Source organism: Syngnathus typhle, linkage group LG10 (genome assembly GCF_033458585.1).
Source record: "Syngnathus typhle isolate RoL2023-S1 ecotype Sweden linkage group LG10, RoL_Styp_1.0, whole genome shotgun sequence".
NCBI classification, from domain to species: Eukaryota; Metazoa; Chordata; class Actinopteri; order Syngnathiformes; family Syngnathidae; genus Syngnathus; species Syngnathus typhle.
The window spans coordinates 7,983,248-7,999,633 of record NC_083747.1 but is presented as its reverse complement, the minus strand read 5'-3'; the positions used below and the strand labels follow the sequence as shown (position 1 = coordinate 7,999,633).

Genomic DNA, 16,386 nt, shown 5'->3' with positions numbered 1-16,386 from the left:
TGTGGAAAATCGGGTAACAAAGCTTTATGTAACTACACACCGTAGGTTGCTATGGAAGTGGATCCACTTTCACAATGGGAGGGGGTGGTTGGAGGTAAAAGTTTAACAAAAGACCAGTGGAATGTGAAAGGATGTATTTAGTGTTGTTGGAGACCCTTTAAACTCCAAATCACAATGTAGGAGTATTTTATTTTTAAATCTTAAATGGTTATATGTTGATCCCCCTTCCCCAATATTGTATTAATTATTCTGAGTCGGTAGTTTTATCAAACAGCAAGAAAATGACAGATGCGGCAAATGACCACTAGATGTCACTAGATATCTATAAATATATGTTTCCACAGACGAGGTCAAACAAGGAGATCAAATTATGTTAGAGAAGGCCGTTTTATTTAAGAAATGCGATTGATTAAAAATGATCTGAAATCACAACGAAGCCTTAAAGCATACTTCAATACATGTATAAAAGTACATCAACCACAGATGCCATGTGATTTAAGATTTTACAAAATTTGATTAAAAATGCAAACTTTGCTAGGAAAAAAAAATAGTACCGAAATTGCCTATAGACTCCTAGCAACATAGGACTTCGTTTAACTTAGTCTCCTCAGTGTCATAAATACATTTATAAAACAATCTGTGAATGGAATCCTTTGCATTGACTTGATCATAGTCTCCTAATGTTTCGCTTGCTCTCTGCACTGCCCGGAAGTAATCTGTCTTTCTTGCGACGGCCTGCAGACTTGCTGGCACATTCTTTGGAGCCATGGAAAGCACACAAGCACTTTGTGCAAAACTCAAACGCACAGTCAGCTCTGGTGCAAATACCCTCGCCTTTCACAGTTTGACACTTTGCAGGATGCTGACATCGAGGACAATGTCTGAGGCATTCGTCATTGAAGAGGGTTTTAGCAACCTGAAAGAAAAAGGTTTATAATATAATAATATAACCCGACCTATTTTTGGGGCAGGCACACTTTTTCATTCACGCCAAGCACTTCAAAGTATTTAAAAAATCAAAAGCCAAACACAACCACCACCAGGCAGTTATGAAACGTACCTCGATGAACTTGTCTCGTTTGCTGCTGCTGCCCAAAGATAAAGTGCTGTAATGTAAAGGGGTTAATGTGCGGGTTCCAGACTGTGGGGTGCAATAATTGGAGGTTCTAGACTGGGCCTGGACAGTTTTGAGCGTTGACCTTTTAAGAAGAGCCAATCTCGTCTCAGCATCAGCAACATGCGCAGTGGCGCCATTCTGGAACATGACAAAGATTAAAGATTTGGGAGAAGAAGAAGAGGAAAAAAAAAAAAGTGTGACGCACACTAAGCGTCTGATATAGTTTCTCCTGTTTTTCTACCTCTTGAGCAGCTTCCACTTCACTCTGGTAAATTGTTCTCCTGGAATGAGCTTTCTTGTCCTGCTGGATTATTTCATCCCAGTCCTTACACACCTGACCACACCTGCAAAAACATCAATCAATGCATTTTACTTAACTTCATACTGAAAATTTTTGGCACAATGCATGGGGTCTATTTATTTATTTTATTGCGTATTTATTTAGTTTATTACATGAACCCCTTTATTGAGGAACACTCAGACTAGCTCAAGTGGAACCCTAATACGCAAGTTGAGTTTAAAACAATTGGTCTATGGACATAGTGAACTGTCAACACACTGTATACCGAAACTAACATTTTTAAGTTTAAAAAAAAAAAAAAAAAAAATCTGCTCCAATACAACGTAAAAGTCAATGTAGCGGTTAAAAAAACAAACAAACCTTGAATTGGCCCACCTACAATGAATGATAAAAATCAAAATCTGACCTGCAGACACAGTCGGCAGACAGATGACTCAATATGACAGCCAATATGTGCCTGAGGTTCCTCTTCCTCAGCTCCGTCAATATGTCCACCTTCCCTAGGCCCATCTTGCGGCCAATCAGCCCTGCCAAGGGCATAGTTATCCCGAACAAGTCGGGTGTCTCACCAAGAGCTGCGATGGTCCTCAGCTCCTCTTTTAAACTTGGACTTTGGCCAGCAAACATCTTGGCCCTCTGCTCACACAAAGTGTGTATCAGCTGTAAAGCGGGCGTCAGTGAGAGCTTGGATGTGGATGTCACATTGGAATGTGGGGTCACATTGGAATTCACAGATGTGCAGCTAGAAGGTGTGATGCTGTCAAGCTTGGCTGTGCTTTCACTTTGAGGCGTTGTATAGCCTTGTTGGGTTGACGTCAGTCCATCAAAGGTTGTATTGATACATTTCACAGAGAGAACCCTGCTGGGGGTCTCCCTGACAAAAACCTCATCTTCTTTACACGTTCCGCGGCGATACTGAATACGTTGATGTTTTCTGTCCGTCGGGTCTTCCTCAGACAACGAGCCTCCTTCCTTTAGAGTGGAAAGTCTGCGCTGCCGTTGCAAACGGGAACGCCGTTTCCCATCCGTCAGGTTGGGGGTTTCTGAGTTTCCTTTTGAGGCAGAAAGCAGCAATTCTTGGAAAGAGCCATCGTGGTCGACAGAAGAGTCTTGGGATTTATCGAGGGAGCTGAAGCCGCTGTCCTCGCATGGAGACCTGCAGCAGGATTCGCATCACATGTGCCCTCAAGTTACTTGATTAAGAAGTAAATTTAAAAAAAAAAAAAAAAACATCACTGACAAGTGAAAGATGGATAATCTTGTTTTGTTTTTTAAACGGGTAAGCATACCTGATACATTTAGGTGTATCTGGGGAAGACAGTGTGCACAAGACATTGGATGATTCATGCAGGGCACTCGTCAGGTTGTTGACTGGAGATGGACAGTTGTCCTTGGATGAGCCTAGCAGCAATTTGCTTAAGCACGGTGCTTCTAAATTAAATTGATCAGAAGCATGAAAGTTCTGACTGAAATCGTCCGAGAGTGAAAGTCGTCCCTCCAATCTGTTGCTGACACCTAGGTTGAGGGTACCATCCTCAAGAGTGGAGGTCCTTACTTGAGAGAAGAGCAGACGGCGTTTCCTACTACATAACGGGAAATCCTGCTCCAATTTTAAAGCGCCTAAGGTCAAACCCGGTGTCGCTGGGTCCAGAGAGTCAAAAGACACACTAAGATCATGGTCGGACCCAATTGACGACTCTATCGGTGTGGTACATGGAGACTTTGTGTTGTCCCTTTTGACAGCTTTCGTGCCATTGCACATAGCAAGTCTATGTCGCAGAGAGCCATAGCTCTTGGATGCTCTGGGAGTTTCACACCAGTTCAGAGTGGAAGAGCGCTGAAGCCCCCGAGTGTCTTTCTGCAAAGATCTGATCCTGCTGCTTTCCTGAGGGGTGACAGCAAGTCTGACATTCTCTTTGGGCGTGTCACTGAGGTCCACTGAAGCCAATCTGCAGGAGTCAAATCCACTAATGCTCTGGGGACTGTGGAATGAACCTGAGTAGCCGCTGTCAAAACGCTCATAACATTCTTTGCCTTTGCAGTTAACATGGTGGACATTGGACTCAGGGGTACACTGCATTTTTGACCTCCTGTCCACCCAAACAGCAGCGCTCCTACAGAGGCCTGCAAAAAACAAAACGGAAATTCAAATTCCAAGCCATGTCAGACACACACACACCGTTATAGCATGAATGTCAAGATAGGTTAGGCTCAAACTCACTAAATTTGGGGTGGATCAGTGTGCATTGAGTTTTTAGTATACAGATGCACTTTTCCTGTGCAGGGGTTTTTAACTGGCCAGTTTGGAATGCCACATTAGCAAAGTGGTGATACTACCACATGTGTGCTCCAGTGTTTGTGCATCTGTTTGTTTGAGTGAGGAAAGTATTAGCACACCCCTGTGAATGAAGTAGAATGTTCTTTGCATTCAAATGCGGCATTTTCGTAAATCGGAACGATGTTTTATTCAACAATGATTTAATAATCTTGGCATTTTGAATCCAATACAAATTTGGACTCAGACACTTATCCTCTCCTACTGTACAAGCAGCACAATTTTCACACCCTCTATGTTGCAAATCTCTTTGGTCATCAAATTACATTGTCGTTTTACTCTGCTCACAAAAAGTCATATGGCCATATTCAACTGATCGCCATGATACCGAATGTCAAACGATTAAACCCGACTGCAAGGTGCCGGCCGTTGACGCCAAACCTGCCAGACGAGATGACTGACCATAGACTTGTGCAGCTTGCATCACATTTTATGCGACTGGTATCGTCAATCAACATTGCTACCTTACGATTTTATTGTGTGTTTTGCATCTATTTTCACTCATGCAATCACGGCACACGTGAAATTTAAGTCAAGCCAAACACTCTACAAGTTAAATTATTACCTGGACGGGATTTAATTTGTTAAAAGAATAAAGAAACTTACCCTAAAATACCACAGAAGTACCACGGTCGGGCGAGTGTGGACCTCAGTTGACACCGCGTGCCCTAATTGCAGTCAAGTACTTTTTTTTTTGCAGACATTGCAACTCAAGCTGAAGCTAGTGTTGGCTCGTGAGTGAACGATTCGTTCAAAAGAACGATTTTGTTTTCAGTGAACGCGAGTGACCGAATCACTTCCTAAAGTGACCGCAGCACGATCCGCATTGCATTGCGCGCTTCTCTCAACAGGGAAAAAAATAAAGCAGTAACTTTTTCTCTGGTGAATACAAAAGAAAATTCGGGATTTTTTAATAATGTGCTTCTTTGAAGTGTAATATTAGACATTAATGAAGAAATATGAATAAATAAATGCATACATACATACATACATACATACATACATACATACATACATACATACATACATACATACATACATACATACATACATACATACATACATACATACATACATACATACATACATACATACATACATACATACATACATACATACATACATACATACATACATACATACATACATACATACATACATACATACATACATACATACATACATACATACATACATACATACATACATACATACATACATACATACATACATACATACATACATACATACATACAGATATAAATACACTTGAATCGTTTATTCACTTGTATTGTTTTGTTATATTTCTTTTTATGAATAATTCGAATAAATGAATGAATGAAATTGTTCGGGTTTGACTATTTTGAATCGTAAATTATAAATGTGAACGAAACTATTTGACGTCATCGGATGACGTATGAAATGTTGTCCCGTCTCCATGGGCAACGCTTTATAACGCCGTTTCCGGGGGTTTTAGTGTGGGGGATTAACAACAAGCACTAGAGGAAATAACGATAAGTAGTGCCTTTGCATTTACTTTGAGGAAAGTATTCGGTATTCAAAGTTTTGTTTTTTGTTTTTATTGAAGTTGGGTGCACTAAAGAGGGTTTATAGCCATGAGTTCAGCTGCCTTTCTTCAAAATGTTACTTCTTCTGACTGCAGATCTATGAAGATCCCTGTGGAGCATATGGAATATGATTATATTGATAAATGCAAGGATGCCAAATACTTGGAGAAAATCCTTATATTACTCAGGTAATTGCAAAGATGCACGTTGTCTCTTAATTGTGCTTGACAAAGAACATTTTCAGCTTTCATTGACTAGCTATTATGGCTATGTTGTTGTAGTTTGTGTAAAATTTTGGCTCATCTAGGCAAACCAAAGTATCATAACATCATGGTATTTTTCAGGTTTCATTAAAATGTCAATAATATATTCAACAGTTTCTGTTATGGTTGTTAAGGTTAATCTGTTTGAATTTATACATCTTATAAAGCATCCACACATGCAGTACAGTAGACCGTACAATAATACATGAGGTCATCAGCTCTAAAATGGAAACAAGCACATTTAGCCTCACAGTGTTGTTCTGTCCAGGTCTGGCAAGGAGGGCATTTATCCTCATCTAATTGAGTTTTGTGAAAGTCGACTAGAGAAACTGAACCCTCGGAGCCGAGCTCTTAGGAAGGAAAATCCTGTGACCACATCCTCCAGCCTCCCAGCAGATGAATGGAGCCTTATTGCCGATGAGTTGAGGGTGCTCTATTTTACTTAATTATTTATTGTTATGGATGTATCCTGAAAATTGTTCAGAAAGTTTGATTTTTTTTCCCAGATTTGGCAAGCTGAAACCAAAGTGACAGAGACTTCCCTTAAAAAACAGTTAATGTTTGAGGATGTTATGGATCAAAGCATGCCACCTATAAGAGGGTCCAATTGCTCGGTTCCACTCAGCAGAGTAACGTCTCGTTCGTCTACAGAAATATTTAAATAATTTATTCAACTGGATAACAACATGATCCCCCCCCCCAGCAGAACATTCCTCATAAACAAAACCGTGTACAGCCACGAGATTATCGAGAATGGGACAAGTAAGCGTTTCTGTTTCAAGATTTTTTTTTTTTTTTTTAAACAAAAAGTCTAAATAAGAAAAAGAACATTTATCCATGGATGTATTTTGCCCTAAGTTAAACATCTTCCTCTAGGTTTGATGTGGAGAAAGAATGTCAGAAAATTGATGGTGATGTCATTATAAACGAACCGCCTCCTATCAGCAATGCACATCCTACGACTAAAGTGGATCCTTTATGTAATTCATTTCAATTCATTTTTAGTCATACAGTGCCAAATACATTGTTTTGCAACTCTAACGTCAAAATTGTGTCTCACCAATACATCCAGTGCTGACAGCAGAAATGAAACATCTTCTGGCAGAGCGTGAAAAAGACAAAGGAAATGAAGCTTTTAGGGCAAATGATTACGAGGAGGCAGTTGCGTACTACTCCAGGTTAGACTTTCAAAATGTTCTCTATATGTCGGGCCTCTCTGCCTGCCTTGAGATATTCGGTGATGTGGTTGTATTTTCTAATCACAGGAGCATAGCCATAATGCCCTCGGTGGCTGCATACAATAACAGAGCCCAAGCGGGGATCAAACTCAAGCAATTTCAAAAGGCCATGAACGACTGCAACAGTGTATTGGATCTAGAACCCTGCAACGTGAAAGGTTCTGTATTCCCTTAAATAAATATATCTATTTTCTGGTGTTTTACTGTTCAATTCAAAAAAGTGAAATGTGGATATATTCATGCCACAGTAAAATATTTGTCATATTTTTGTAACACTTGACTTGAAGCAAGGTGTGGCTTTCCCCCCAGAAAATCGGAAAATCTAATGCAAAATTTTATTTAATCTGAAAACAGATTTAGGATTTTTGACCAATAGTCCGGTTTATTTTCTCCTTACAGTACTAGTAATGACTTATTATCTCCTCTCCAGCTTTATTACGACGTGCCGCTGTGCACAATGAAATGGGTAACTTCCAAATGGCTGTTGAAGACCTGACAGTGGTGCTGAGAGAAGAGCCACAAAATGTTGCAGCCACTGTAAGTTATACAAAGGATCATCTTTGTTATGACATTTCAAGGTTATGAGCAGTGCACATTGGACAGGTTTTTTGTAGCCAAGTTCCGCCTCCCTTTACAAAACATGTGGTTGAGCAAATGCTTGGTTGGTTGAGCAAACAGTTATTTTCCACTGCTTAGGCTAAAAATAATTGTTCATTGTCTTAAATGTACATACCACAATAGAAACATACTGGAGACAATAATTTGCCACAATAAATACAAGAATAATTGTATTTCTTTGTGCCACGTTATAATGCGTGAACCGGTGAATTTGCGAGTACAAATGTGTGGGGGTCTAGTAAAATGAAGATAATCTCATTTCAATTTACTCTCAAATTTTATGAATGGCAAACGGTGGATACATTTACTTGGATGACAACATGAACAGTGGATATAAAAATTCTACACACATAAGTCTACACACATAAATAAATGAGATTAAGATACAGTCATTGAAAAAAGTGCGATATTACAGTAATCTATAACCTAAAAATTCAAATGGGGAAAAAAAAGTTTTAGGGAGGGGAAGTAAAGCAACAGATAATGTTGCGCGAGTGAGCGAACGGATGGATGGACGATTGTCTTATTATGACGTATTGTTGCTATTGCAGTTGCCCTGTTTGTCCCCCAGGTGTCGTTGCTTTTGTGTAACATCACACTACAGCACGAAAACTGTTGAAGTACCGTAGATGGTCATTGTGATCATAGGTTGCGATCATCTGTCCTGACGTAATAATATGTCATCACCAATTCTGATGCGTGTAATTATTTGTGATGTAGCAACTTCTGGCTGAAACTACAAAGAAGGTGAAAGAGGTGCGACACGGAAAAGAGAGAAAAGGCAAAAAAATAATCATCCAAGAGGAGCAGGAGGAGGATTTCCAAGAGACAATATTGGAGCAGACTCGTGGTGAGAATTGTTCAATATTAAAAACAAACTAACGTTATGAATGATTGATTCGCACTTGCACAGAAAAAAAATTAATCGAATCTTATCAACTGTTTAAAATAATTAGAACCAGAGAACGCAGTGTAATTGCATCAATTCGTTATCTTTTATTTCGCAACATGTCAGTCTGAAAATGATTTACTGTTACGTTAATTAAAGTGGCAAATCAAAAGTACCTGAACTGATGCATTTATAACGCTATTTAAAATCCAGATTTCTATCATATTACAGTAATACATGTCAATAGTTTTAAAAGTACATCACTGCCCGTTTGCCAGTTACATCATTGTTTACATCATTGTTTCTTGCATATACTTGTAGTAGTTTTGTCATTACAATTGACACTGCACCTTATTATATGCACGTAAAATATTGTTTTTGCTGGTGTATAGGATAGAGTTAAGTGTGTCTTAACTATGATTTTTATATTATGCTGATGTGCTAAGCGTTTTTTAATTTATCTCTCCACCGACAATATTACAATATCCTCAAGGCAGACTTTAATCATCCAGCTTCTGTATTGCATTTGAATAGACTGTGGAGCTGTAAAATTGTGGCATGTAATTTTAGCCTGCAGTATATTGTGAGCTATAGTTGCCATTGTGGATGGCTGCCCTTAGGTTGTGCTGGTGAAGTCATTCTGACCACAAATCTCTTCCCGCATGAGCACGTGACACGACTGTACGCACGCATATGTTTTTTGCCCTACCCCCAACCCGACCAATGCTCTTGTAATTCCCCCTTCCGTTTCCTGCAAGTGCTCTGAATCCTAACCCTCCCCCAACTGTGATGTAACCACTGACTGCTTCCTGTGGGTGTGTTTCATCCTTCCTCCCTTCACACACTCCGTCTCCCTCTATCACTCTCTTTCTCCCCCCTAGATTGTCCGGTTGAACCCAGCCAGATTGTGGGAGGGGACGGCTGCTCAGCTGCTCCTGCGGAGAGGGGAGACATGGGTAACGCGCAAAAGAGGCCCCATGGCAAAGGGGACGGGTCCCCGCACAACGAGTCTTCGCACTCCCATCACGGACACTGGAAAGGCAAATGTGGCAGCTCAGACAAGTACAAAGTCCCACAAGAAAGCAAGGAAAAGGCAGCTAACGGAGCAGTCAAGAGGGGCTCAGTGTCCCCCCAGGCTGATCAGGCCGGCAGCAGCAGCAAGGAAACTCCAGCAGCTCCAAATGTTGGCGAACCTGTCAATCTCGATGTGCTGTGTGGAGCCCTCCCCTTGTCTCTATCCCGCTTAAAGAATGAAGGAAACCTGCTGTTTAAGAATGGACAGTTTGGCGAAGCGCTGGAAAAATACTCCCAAGCCATTCAAGGATATAGTGAAGAAGGTAAGGCCGAGCATCTCGTCATTAAAGTCTTAGGATATAAACAAAGGTTGTTTGTTGTGCGACATGAATGACATTGAGCTAACTACTCAACTGATTAGCTTGTTAATGTGTTGAGAGAAGAAGCTGGTACGTGTCCCCCTCACCTTCTTACACCTCCGCCCACATCTGAATAAATATAGCTTCTAATGATCAGCACTGGAAAAGGCATGACCTTGCCGGCCGGCGTAATGTCTGAATTTCAATCTGTTTCAAATGAAATTCAAGCAAAGCAATTGGTATGTTCCTCAGCAAGTCATATAAGTTGTAACCTCCCAAGTGGATGTGAGTCACGACTCTCACCCTAGAAGAGTGATGCGACACTTTGGGGTTGCTCCAAATGGACGGTGTTTTGGTTTTAGCCTCAGATTGGTACTAAGCCTCTCTGCTCAGGTCTGTTCTGGTCACATGACTGCCGCTCAGTCGCTGTGAAATTAGATGGCACGGCTGCTGTAAATCTCACTGGGGAAGCAGGCAAATGAATGAGGAGGGATGATACATGAATGAAGGGAAATTGATGGTAGCTTATTGTTTCTCTACTTTGCGCTGGACTCCCTTAATGTCGTCACCACCGCAGTGCTAGTTTGTGACTGTTTCCTTATGATGAAAGTCTGTGACTGTTTAAAGTCATCATGTCTGTAACATTCTACACATGACTGTCACCTCCCATAATCTAATTTCATTCCATTTTAGATCATCTTTAAAAGTTTAGTATTGATGTTGTGGACAGTAAATGTACTTTTTGCACACAATGGGATTGAGATACAAATGTGTTGTAAATATTAATAATACAATATGGCTCTGACTGTATTCTGCCTCATCTCAGTATAATGCAGTGCAATTATTTATCATTATAAACTACGACCACATTTTTCGATTAATAACTCTCTGACTTTGGTAAAGGGTCAATCTTTTATACAACTCTTAATCGTATATCGAGTACCTAATATTGCCAGTGAATGTATGTAATCGGGAACTCGGACCCAAAATTAAAAATCGGCTCAGGCTATGTTTTCTCTATAAGCAATTGAAGGAACTCAAAAACAAGTTGGAGTGGTTTAGCTTGTCAGGCTTCTTTTGAGTTTTTCAAACTTGGAATAATAATCCTTTTACAGGTTGGAATTTGTGTTTGTATCACATCATAAAATAGATCTATCACAAAAGAATGTTATACATTATTATTGCCTTGACGTAATCGAAAGAGACAAATGTTGATAATGCAAGAAACACTAACCCGTCACTCATTTGCTTGTCATTTTTAGGTGGACATTGTTGGAAATGTACATTCTCGATTAAATGTTCAGCATTTATAGTTTGATTTTGTTTTTCTTGCAGGTATTGATAGTCCAGATGACCTGTGTATTCTGTACTCGAACAGAGCAGCTTGTTACCTGAAAGATGGCAACAGTCAAGACTGCATACAGGACTGCACACAGTGAGTTCCACTTTGACCATGAGTGAAAAGCGCATCTGTAATGGCGGCCTCCGTATCATATCCGATTAAAAAAAAAAAAAAAAAATCTTTTTTTGTACCCATGTATAATGCGCACCCCAGATTTTAGGACAATAAATTAGTTAAATTTTGCGCATTATACATGGGAAAAAACGGTAGTTACATTTTTGCGCATTATACATGGAAAAAAACGGTAGTTGGGTTTCATAATTTGGGGGTTGACTTTCCCTTTTAAGAGTAAGCACAAACAGTTGTATTAAGAGGCCATTTTGATGTTGTGCTGCTTTCATAAAGACAAATTAGGTAACCAAAATGTTAGGGGAATAAAATCCTCACATCATATTGAGAGGTGTTTCTAACATTTTGGTTTCCCTATTGCTACAGAAGAGGGGTGCATTATGATACAAATATTTTTCAGTCAATACTTTTCCGACAACTCCATTAGCCACTGAATATACACAGTGATTGTCCAAGCAGGCATGTCTGGATGGACACCTCTCTCACACCGGCATCTGCTACGCAAATTGATCCTTTGCTGTGGTTTCCTCACATCTATTTATACTCGGCAGAGCTCTGGAGCTACAGCCTTACTCCCTCAAGCCCCTCCTGCGGCGGGCCATGGCTTATGAGTCCCTGGAGCGCTACCGTAAGGCCTACGTGGATTACAAGACGGTTCTCCAGATAGACGTCAGCGTGCAGGCAGCACATGACAGTGTCAATAGGTATTAGCCTCTACTTCTCGCTAAACTGTTCACTGGCTGCTCAAAGTCTCATGCACATTTTTCACGAGTCAGTATTATAATAATGCATCTTACGTTATGTTTGTACTTATTACGTTTTGTTTGAGGGATGTTACATTCATATGTTCGCATTCCTGTCAATCAATTGTTCAGGATCACCCGCTTGCTGATTGAGGAGGACGGTGCGGACTGGCGAGAGAAACTCCCGGATATTCCTTTGGTTCCTCTTGGGGCACAGCAGCACCGCAGAGAGGAGCCGCCCACCTCCGAAGTCCTCCAGGCTCGGGCTGAGAAGGCTGCCAAAGATGCAGGTTTGCGATTAAAAAAAAAAAAAGCGACTTACTCTTGCTGTTTTTAGCCTATCTGCAGACACACTGGGGGATTATGCTCTTAAGTGTGAAAGGAGGCTATAAATGTTCTCTCAGCTATTACGTCGCCAAGACACATGCTTGAGCTGTGATTGACTCATTCATGCACTTGCCTGCTCTGAACAGAACTTTGCATAACATTGCCATAGCGGCATATACGGTGTTGGGAAGGTTACTTCAATATTGCTTGTTAATATGACGTTTAACTGACTCAAAAGCTCTCCTTGTAAAATGTATTGATCATTTCTGAGTGTCGGGGGGCAAGTAACTATCAGTCCGAATTGCATAAGTGTAAAGAATTATTCTGAATACTTTACTCTCTTCCAAGTGTTATTTTTCTCCCTGTTTTCAGAGTGGAACCAAATAGACATGTTTTGGAGTGAAATATACTCTACCAAATTTAATTTGGAGAATTAGAATACTGTTTTTCCACCAGTTTTGAACTCAGACCGTTTTACAAATAAGTCAGGTCTGCACGTCCTTGACCCCCAAATCAGCCCTAGTTGACTTTTCTTTCTTTTTAAATGCCATAATTTAGATTGGATTTGCCTCTTTCAGACAATGTGTTTTTTTGTCATCTAGAAAGGAAAGCAGAAATTCGTTTTGCAGATATGAAGCAAGCTGGGAACGAGTTTGTGAAAAGGGGTCAATACCAAGAAGCCCTGGGAAAGTATTCGGACTGCCTTAAGATAAAGCCAGAGGAATGTACTATCTACACCAACAGGTTAGAAACATTTGAGTTCCTTTTTTTCCCCTTCAAATTTATACACTGTAAATACCAAATATTTCATTTAGTTGTTTACATTATTAATGAGCATTAAACATTCTACAGTATTGAATAATTCAAAACTTAGTGTAGTGCAGTGCTTCTCAATTATTTTCTGTTACGCCCCCCCTTAGCAAGAAGAAAACTATTCGCGCCCCCCCTTAGCAAGAAGAAAACTATTCGCGCCCCCCCCCTCCCCACCGTGACTATCCTAACTTGTCTTGTAAGTCGTAAAATGTTGCACTGTCGCAAACGTCACAGAAGTAACAATGAGAGCGCCACTGCCCCCTGCTGGGAAGATGCGCAATTACACTTTATTCTAGTACTGCAAAAAAAAAGCCTGTTCCCCAGGGTCACACGCGCCCCCCCAGGTATAGCACGGCGCCCCCCAAGGGGGGCGCGCCCCACTATTTGAGAAGCACTGGTGTAGTGACATCCGTGTTCCTCATAGTTCCTACTTGTTTTCTGCATTCACAAAAATAATACCCACTCCCTTTAGTTTCATTCATGTCATTGATTATGCGATGGTGGAAACAGCCTATTGTGTTTGTGTTTGTTTTGCTCCGGGCTTTGCTGTAGAGCAACTTAGACTTTGGAGCCACACCTGAGCAAACATGAATGAAATAACTACAAGGAAAATTGAGAGGGAAAAAAAAAACACTGAACCAAATTCGAAAGCAAACAACATTGCTTTAAAAAAAAAAAAACACGAAGTGAAACCACTTGTCACGACAACTACCGTATTTTCCGGCCTATAAGGCGCACCGGACTATAAGGCGCACCTTCAATGAATGGCCCATTTTAAAACTTTATCCTTATATAAGGCGCACCGGACTATAAGGCGCACCATTAATGCATCATGTCAGATTTTTAATCCAAATCAAATCATTCTCCATTTTATCTTTTTTATTTCAACTTCAGACGGAAACAAATTACTTTATAATCATAAAATAATGATCCATAGTCTTTTTAAGTCATGATTCATAGTCTTCAGCGGGCCACTTATGATTGATTTCATGACACAATGCTTTGGGCCAGTTTAAATTTAGGAATTTGGTCCATATATAAGGCGCACTGGGCTATAAGGCGCACTGTTGGTTTTTGAGAAAAATTTAGGTTTTTAGGTGCGCCTTATAGGGCGGAAAATACGGTAACTATAATTATCACCAAAATGCCGGTTTAAACTAGTACTTCGTTGATCACATTTGTTTTTGCACTCAAGAACATTTAAAAACCAAGCAACACAAAAACCTACAAGCAATACTCAACCTCATGCAAACTGAACTAAAATGAAATGACACGACATGAGTCATAATCAGATGCGATATTAATGGACAGAAACATAACGTATGGGTGTGCGTATCTGTGCTGGCAGAGCTCTGTGCTACTTGAAGCTTGAAAGATTTTCTGAGGCCAAGCAAGACTGTGACGCCGCACTCCAACTGGAGCCAAGCAATAAGAAGGCTTTCTACAGACGAGCAATGGCCAATAAAGGGCTAAAGGTGAGGACAGATGGTCGATATGATAGAAGTCATGCAGGTTAAGGTTCAATCCATTTTTGAATTTATGATTTGCTTTTTGCAGTCATCTGTAATGTTAGCATAAAAGTCACCAATGTTTATGTTTTCTCTTCAATGCAGTTTTTAAACCTCCTATATTTTTTTATTGTTCCTCACGCCAGGACTACCTGGCATGCAGCACAGACCTCCAGGAGGTGCTACATCGGGATCCCAATGTGCAGGAGGCAGAGAAGGAGTTGGAGGAGGTGACAATTTTGCTCAAGCAAAGTCTCGTCGACGCGTCACCAACTAAATCTCGGAAGGTCATCCCTATCACAGAGGTAGAGACACACCTTTTGAATAAATACAAAGCAGATTTGAGACATTATTGGTAGTGAATTAAAAAAAAGAGCATATGCTCTTAACTTCTACTCTACAAAGCCATCTTAACATAAATGCATCTCTATGCTTTCTTCTCCCTCACAGGTGGATGGGGATCAGGAAGCATCAACTGTAGCAAACTCTCAGTCTGACAGCTGTTTCGGGGAAGACTTGAGCAGAAAATTCCAACCCAGCAACGCGTACGAGTTTGGCCAAGCATTAAACAACGCCTGCAGTAGTGGCAACATGGCGGCGTGCGCCGACATGTTGGCTTCAACAGATCCAGAGCTACTTCCGCAGTTTTTGAGCACTCAGCTCAATGGGCGGACCTTCAGCTTCATCGTCAAAGTGCTAGACTCTCACCTTCTGGAAAAGGACCCCAACCTAGTTTACAAACACCTCAATCATCTTCATACTACTGACAGGTTCTCGGTGAGTGAGCGCATTCCACGTATCCGACACTAGTTAACCTCATCCGTGCACAGAATTGAGGTGGTGAGGACAGAGCTTGTCTGGAACTAATACTGATGCCTGGCTGCGTTGGCACACGGTTCCTTTTCCATTCTAAATGAAGGCCTGTCTTTGCGTGTCCTCAGGTTGCACTGATGCTGCTGGAGAAAGACGAGCGGTGCCACGTGAACCAATTGTTTGAGCACCTGTCAACTGTGGAAGGCACAGAGTTTACTAAGAATGATGTTCAGAACCTGGCCAAGAAATACATCTGAGCCATCTGCATCCTCCCTGCCTGGCCTGAACTGCATGAGCTGCTGCTGCTGCTGCTGCTGCATTACCACAACTCTTGGATCTATGCAAAACTCCCCATAAGATGCGGGATACTGCAGAAAGTGTTCCAGAGTAAACACATTCAGTCAAACTGTTCTGTAAATAATCTGAGATTATCCAGTATGTTTAAAGAGTGTGTAAGGAATATCTATTTTCTTTGAAGATAATTTTGCTATGGAGAATTACTTTTTTTACCAGTCTAATGGATTCTGTACAAAGGACCTTGATTGTACTGGAAAATTGGGCTCAAAATGAGCCACATTTTCACAGTGACGTACAGTAGCCCAGTGCTTGTGGTCCTTGCACTCTCTGTCCTTTCATGTCAGATGGTTGATGAATGAGCTGCTGTCCAAGCTGCTGATATTCAGTGCATGATGACTTTCATTTCAGGGAATTTTAAGCTATTTAAGACTTTCCTTGCCTTTGGGAAAGATCACACTCATAGGATATACTGTATTATTATGGAAGATACAGGTTGGCATAGAACTGTTTGGCCACTAACAGCAACACCACCTGTGGAAAATACAACTCAAAACTTTAAATCATGATTATGTTGTTGGTCTGGTTTTTTTAAGTTGCTTTTGATAGTATAGTGCTTAAAATAAGGTAACTCCTTAGTTATTGAATTTTGCTTTTTTCGGTTCAGTATCATGGACAAAAATGAATGAGGCAAATTCTAATTTATTTATTAGAA

At 40.6% G+C, this 16,386-nt stretch overlaps 3 protein-coding genes across 3 annotated transcripts; 2 read left to right on the top strand and 1 right to left on the bottom strand.

The window, feature by feature from the left end:
- Positions 1-388: 388 nt before the first annotated feature.
- On the bottom strand, positions 389-4,498 carry fbxo43 (F-box protein 43). Its single transcript, XM_061289419.1, has 6 exons — positions 4,360-4,498; positions 2,708-3,542; positions 1,825-2,574; positions 1,359-1,461; positions 1,061-1,255; positions 389-916 (listed from the first exon to the last, which is right to left on the bottom strand). Exons 2-6 carry the CDS (start codon positions 3,496-3,498, stop codon positions 668-670), a joined length of 2,088 nt encoding a protein of 695 aa, XP_061145403.1. The 5' UTR covers positions 3,499-3,542; positions 4,360-4,498; the 3' UTR covers positions 389-667.
- A 739-nt stretch (positions 4,499-5,237) lies between these two features.
- On the top strand, positions 5,238-6,249 carry spag1b (sperm associated antigen 1b). The gene is made up of 3 exons (XM_061289055.1): positions 5,238-5,509; positions 5,853-6,012; positions 6,091-6,249. Exons 1-3 carry the CDS (start codon positions 5,370-5,372, stop codon positions 6,247-6,249), a joined length of 459 nt encoding a protein of 152 aa, XP_061145039.1. The 5' UTR covers positions 5,238-5,369.
- A 600-nt stretch (positions 6,250-6,849) lies between these two features.
- On the top strand, positions 6,850-16,240 carry LOC133160909 (sperm-associated antigen 1A-like). The gene is made up of 12 exons (XM_061289021.1): positions 6,850-6,980; positions 7,253-7,359; positions 8,161-8,290; positions 9,211-9,666; positions 11,038-11,137; positions 11,725-11,877; positions 12,049-12,206; positions 12,846-12,987; positions 14,405-14,531; positions 14,711-14,869; positions 15,015-15,341; positions 15,506-16,240. The coding sequence occupies exons 1-12, from the start codon at positions 6,863-6,865 to the stop codon at positions 15,632-15,634; spliced, it is 2,106 nt and encodes a 701-aa protein (XP_061145005.1). The 5' UTR covers positions 6,850-6,862; the 3' UTR covers positions 15,635-16,240.
- The last annotated feature ends 146 nt before the right edge of the window (positions 16,241-16,386 follow it).

What these genes read in the sequence shown, in the direction of transcription:
- fbxo43 (XM_061289419.1), bottom strand. Translation starts at nt 3,498, where the DNA reads ATGCAGTGTACCCCTGAGTCCAATGTCCACCATGTTAACTGCAAAGGC. An exon ending in AAGTGGAAGCTGCTCAAGAG is followed by an intron (nt 1,256 to 1,358) that starts GTAGAAAAACAG and finishes GTCATGTTCCAG; the next exon opens with AATGGCGCCACTGCGCATGT. An exon ending in AACGAGACAAGTTCATCGAG is followed by an intron (nt 917 to 1,060) that starts GTACGTTTCATA and finishes TTTTTCTTTCAG; the next exon opens with GTTGCTAAAACCCTCTTCAA.
- spag1b (XM_061289055.1), top strand. Translation starts at nt 5,370, where the DNA reads ATGAGTTCAGCTGCCTTTCTTCAAAATGTTACTTCTTCTGACTGCAGA. An exon ending in AAAATCCTTATATTACTCAG is followed by an intron (nt 5,510 to 5,852) that starts GTAATTGCAAAG and finishes TGTTCTGTCCAG; the next exon opens with GTCTGGCAAGGAGGGCATTT. An exon ending in TTATTGCCGATGAGTTGAGG is followed by an intron (nt 6,013 to 6,090) that starts GTGCTCTATTTT and finishes TTTTTTTCCCAG; the next exon opens with ATTTGGCAAGCTGAAACCAA.
- LOC133160909 (XM_061289021.1), top strand. Translation starts at nt 6,863, where the DNA reads ATGCCCTCGGTGGCTGCATACAATAACAGAGCCCAAGCGGGGATCAAA. An exon ending in AATATTGGAGCAGACTCGTG is followed by an intron (nt 8,291 to 9,210) that starts GTGAGAATTGTT and finishes TCTCCCCCCTAG; the next exon opens with ATTGTCCGGTTGAACCCAGC. An exon ending in TGTACTATCTACACCAACAG is followed by an intron (nt 12,988 to 14,404) that starts GTTAGAAACATT and finishes CTGTGCTGGCAG; the next exon opens with AGCTCTGTGCTACTTGAAGC.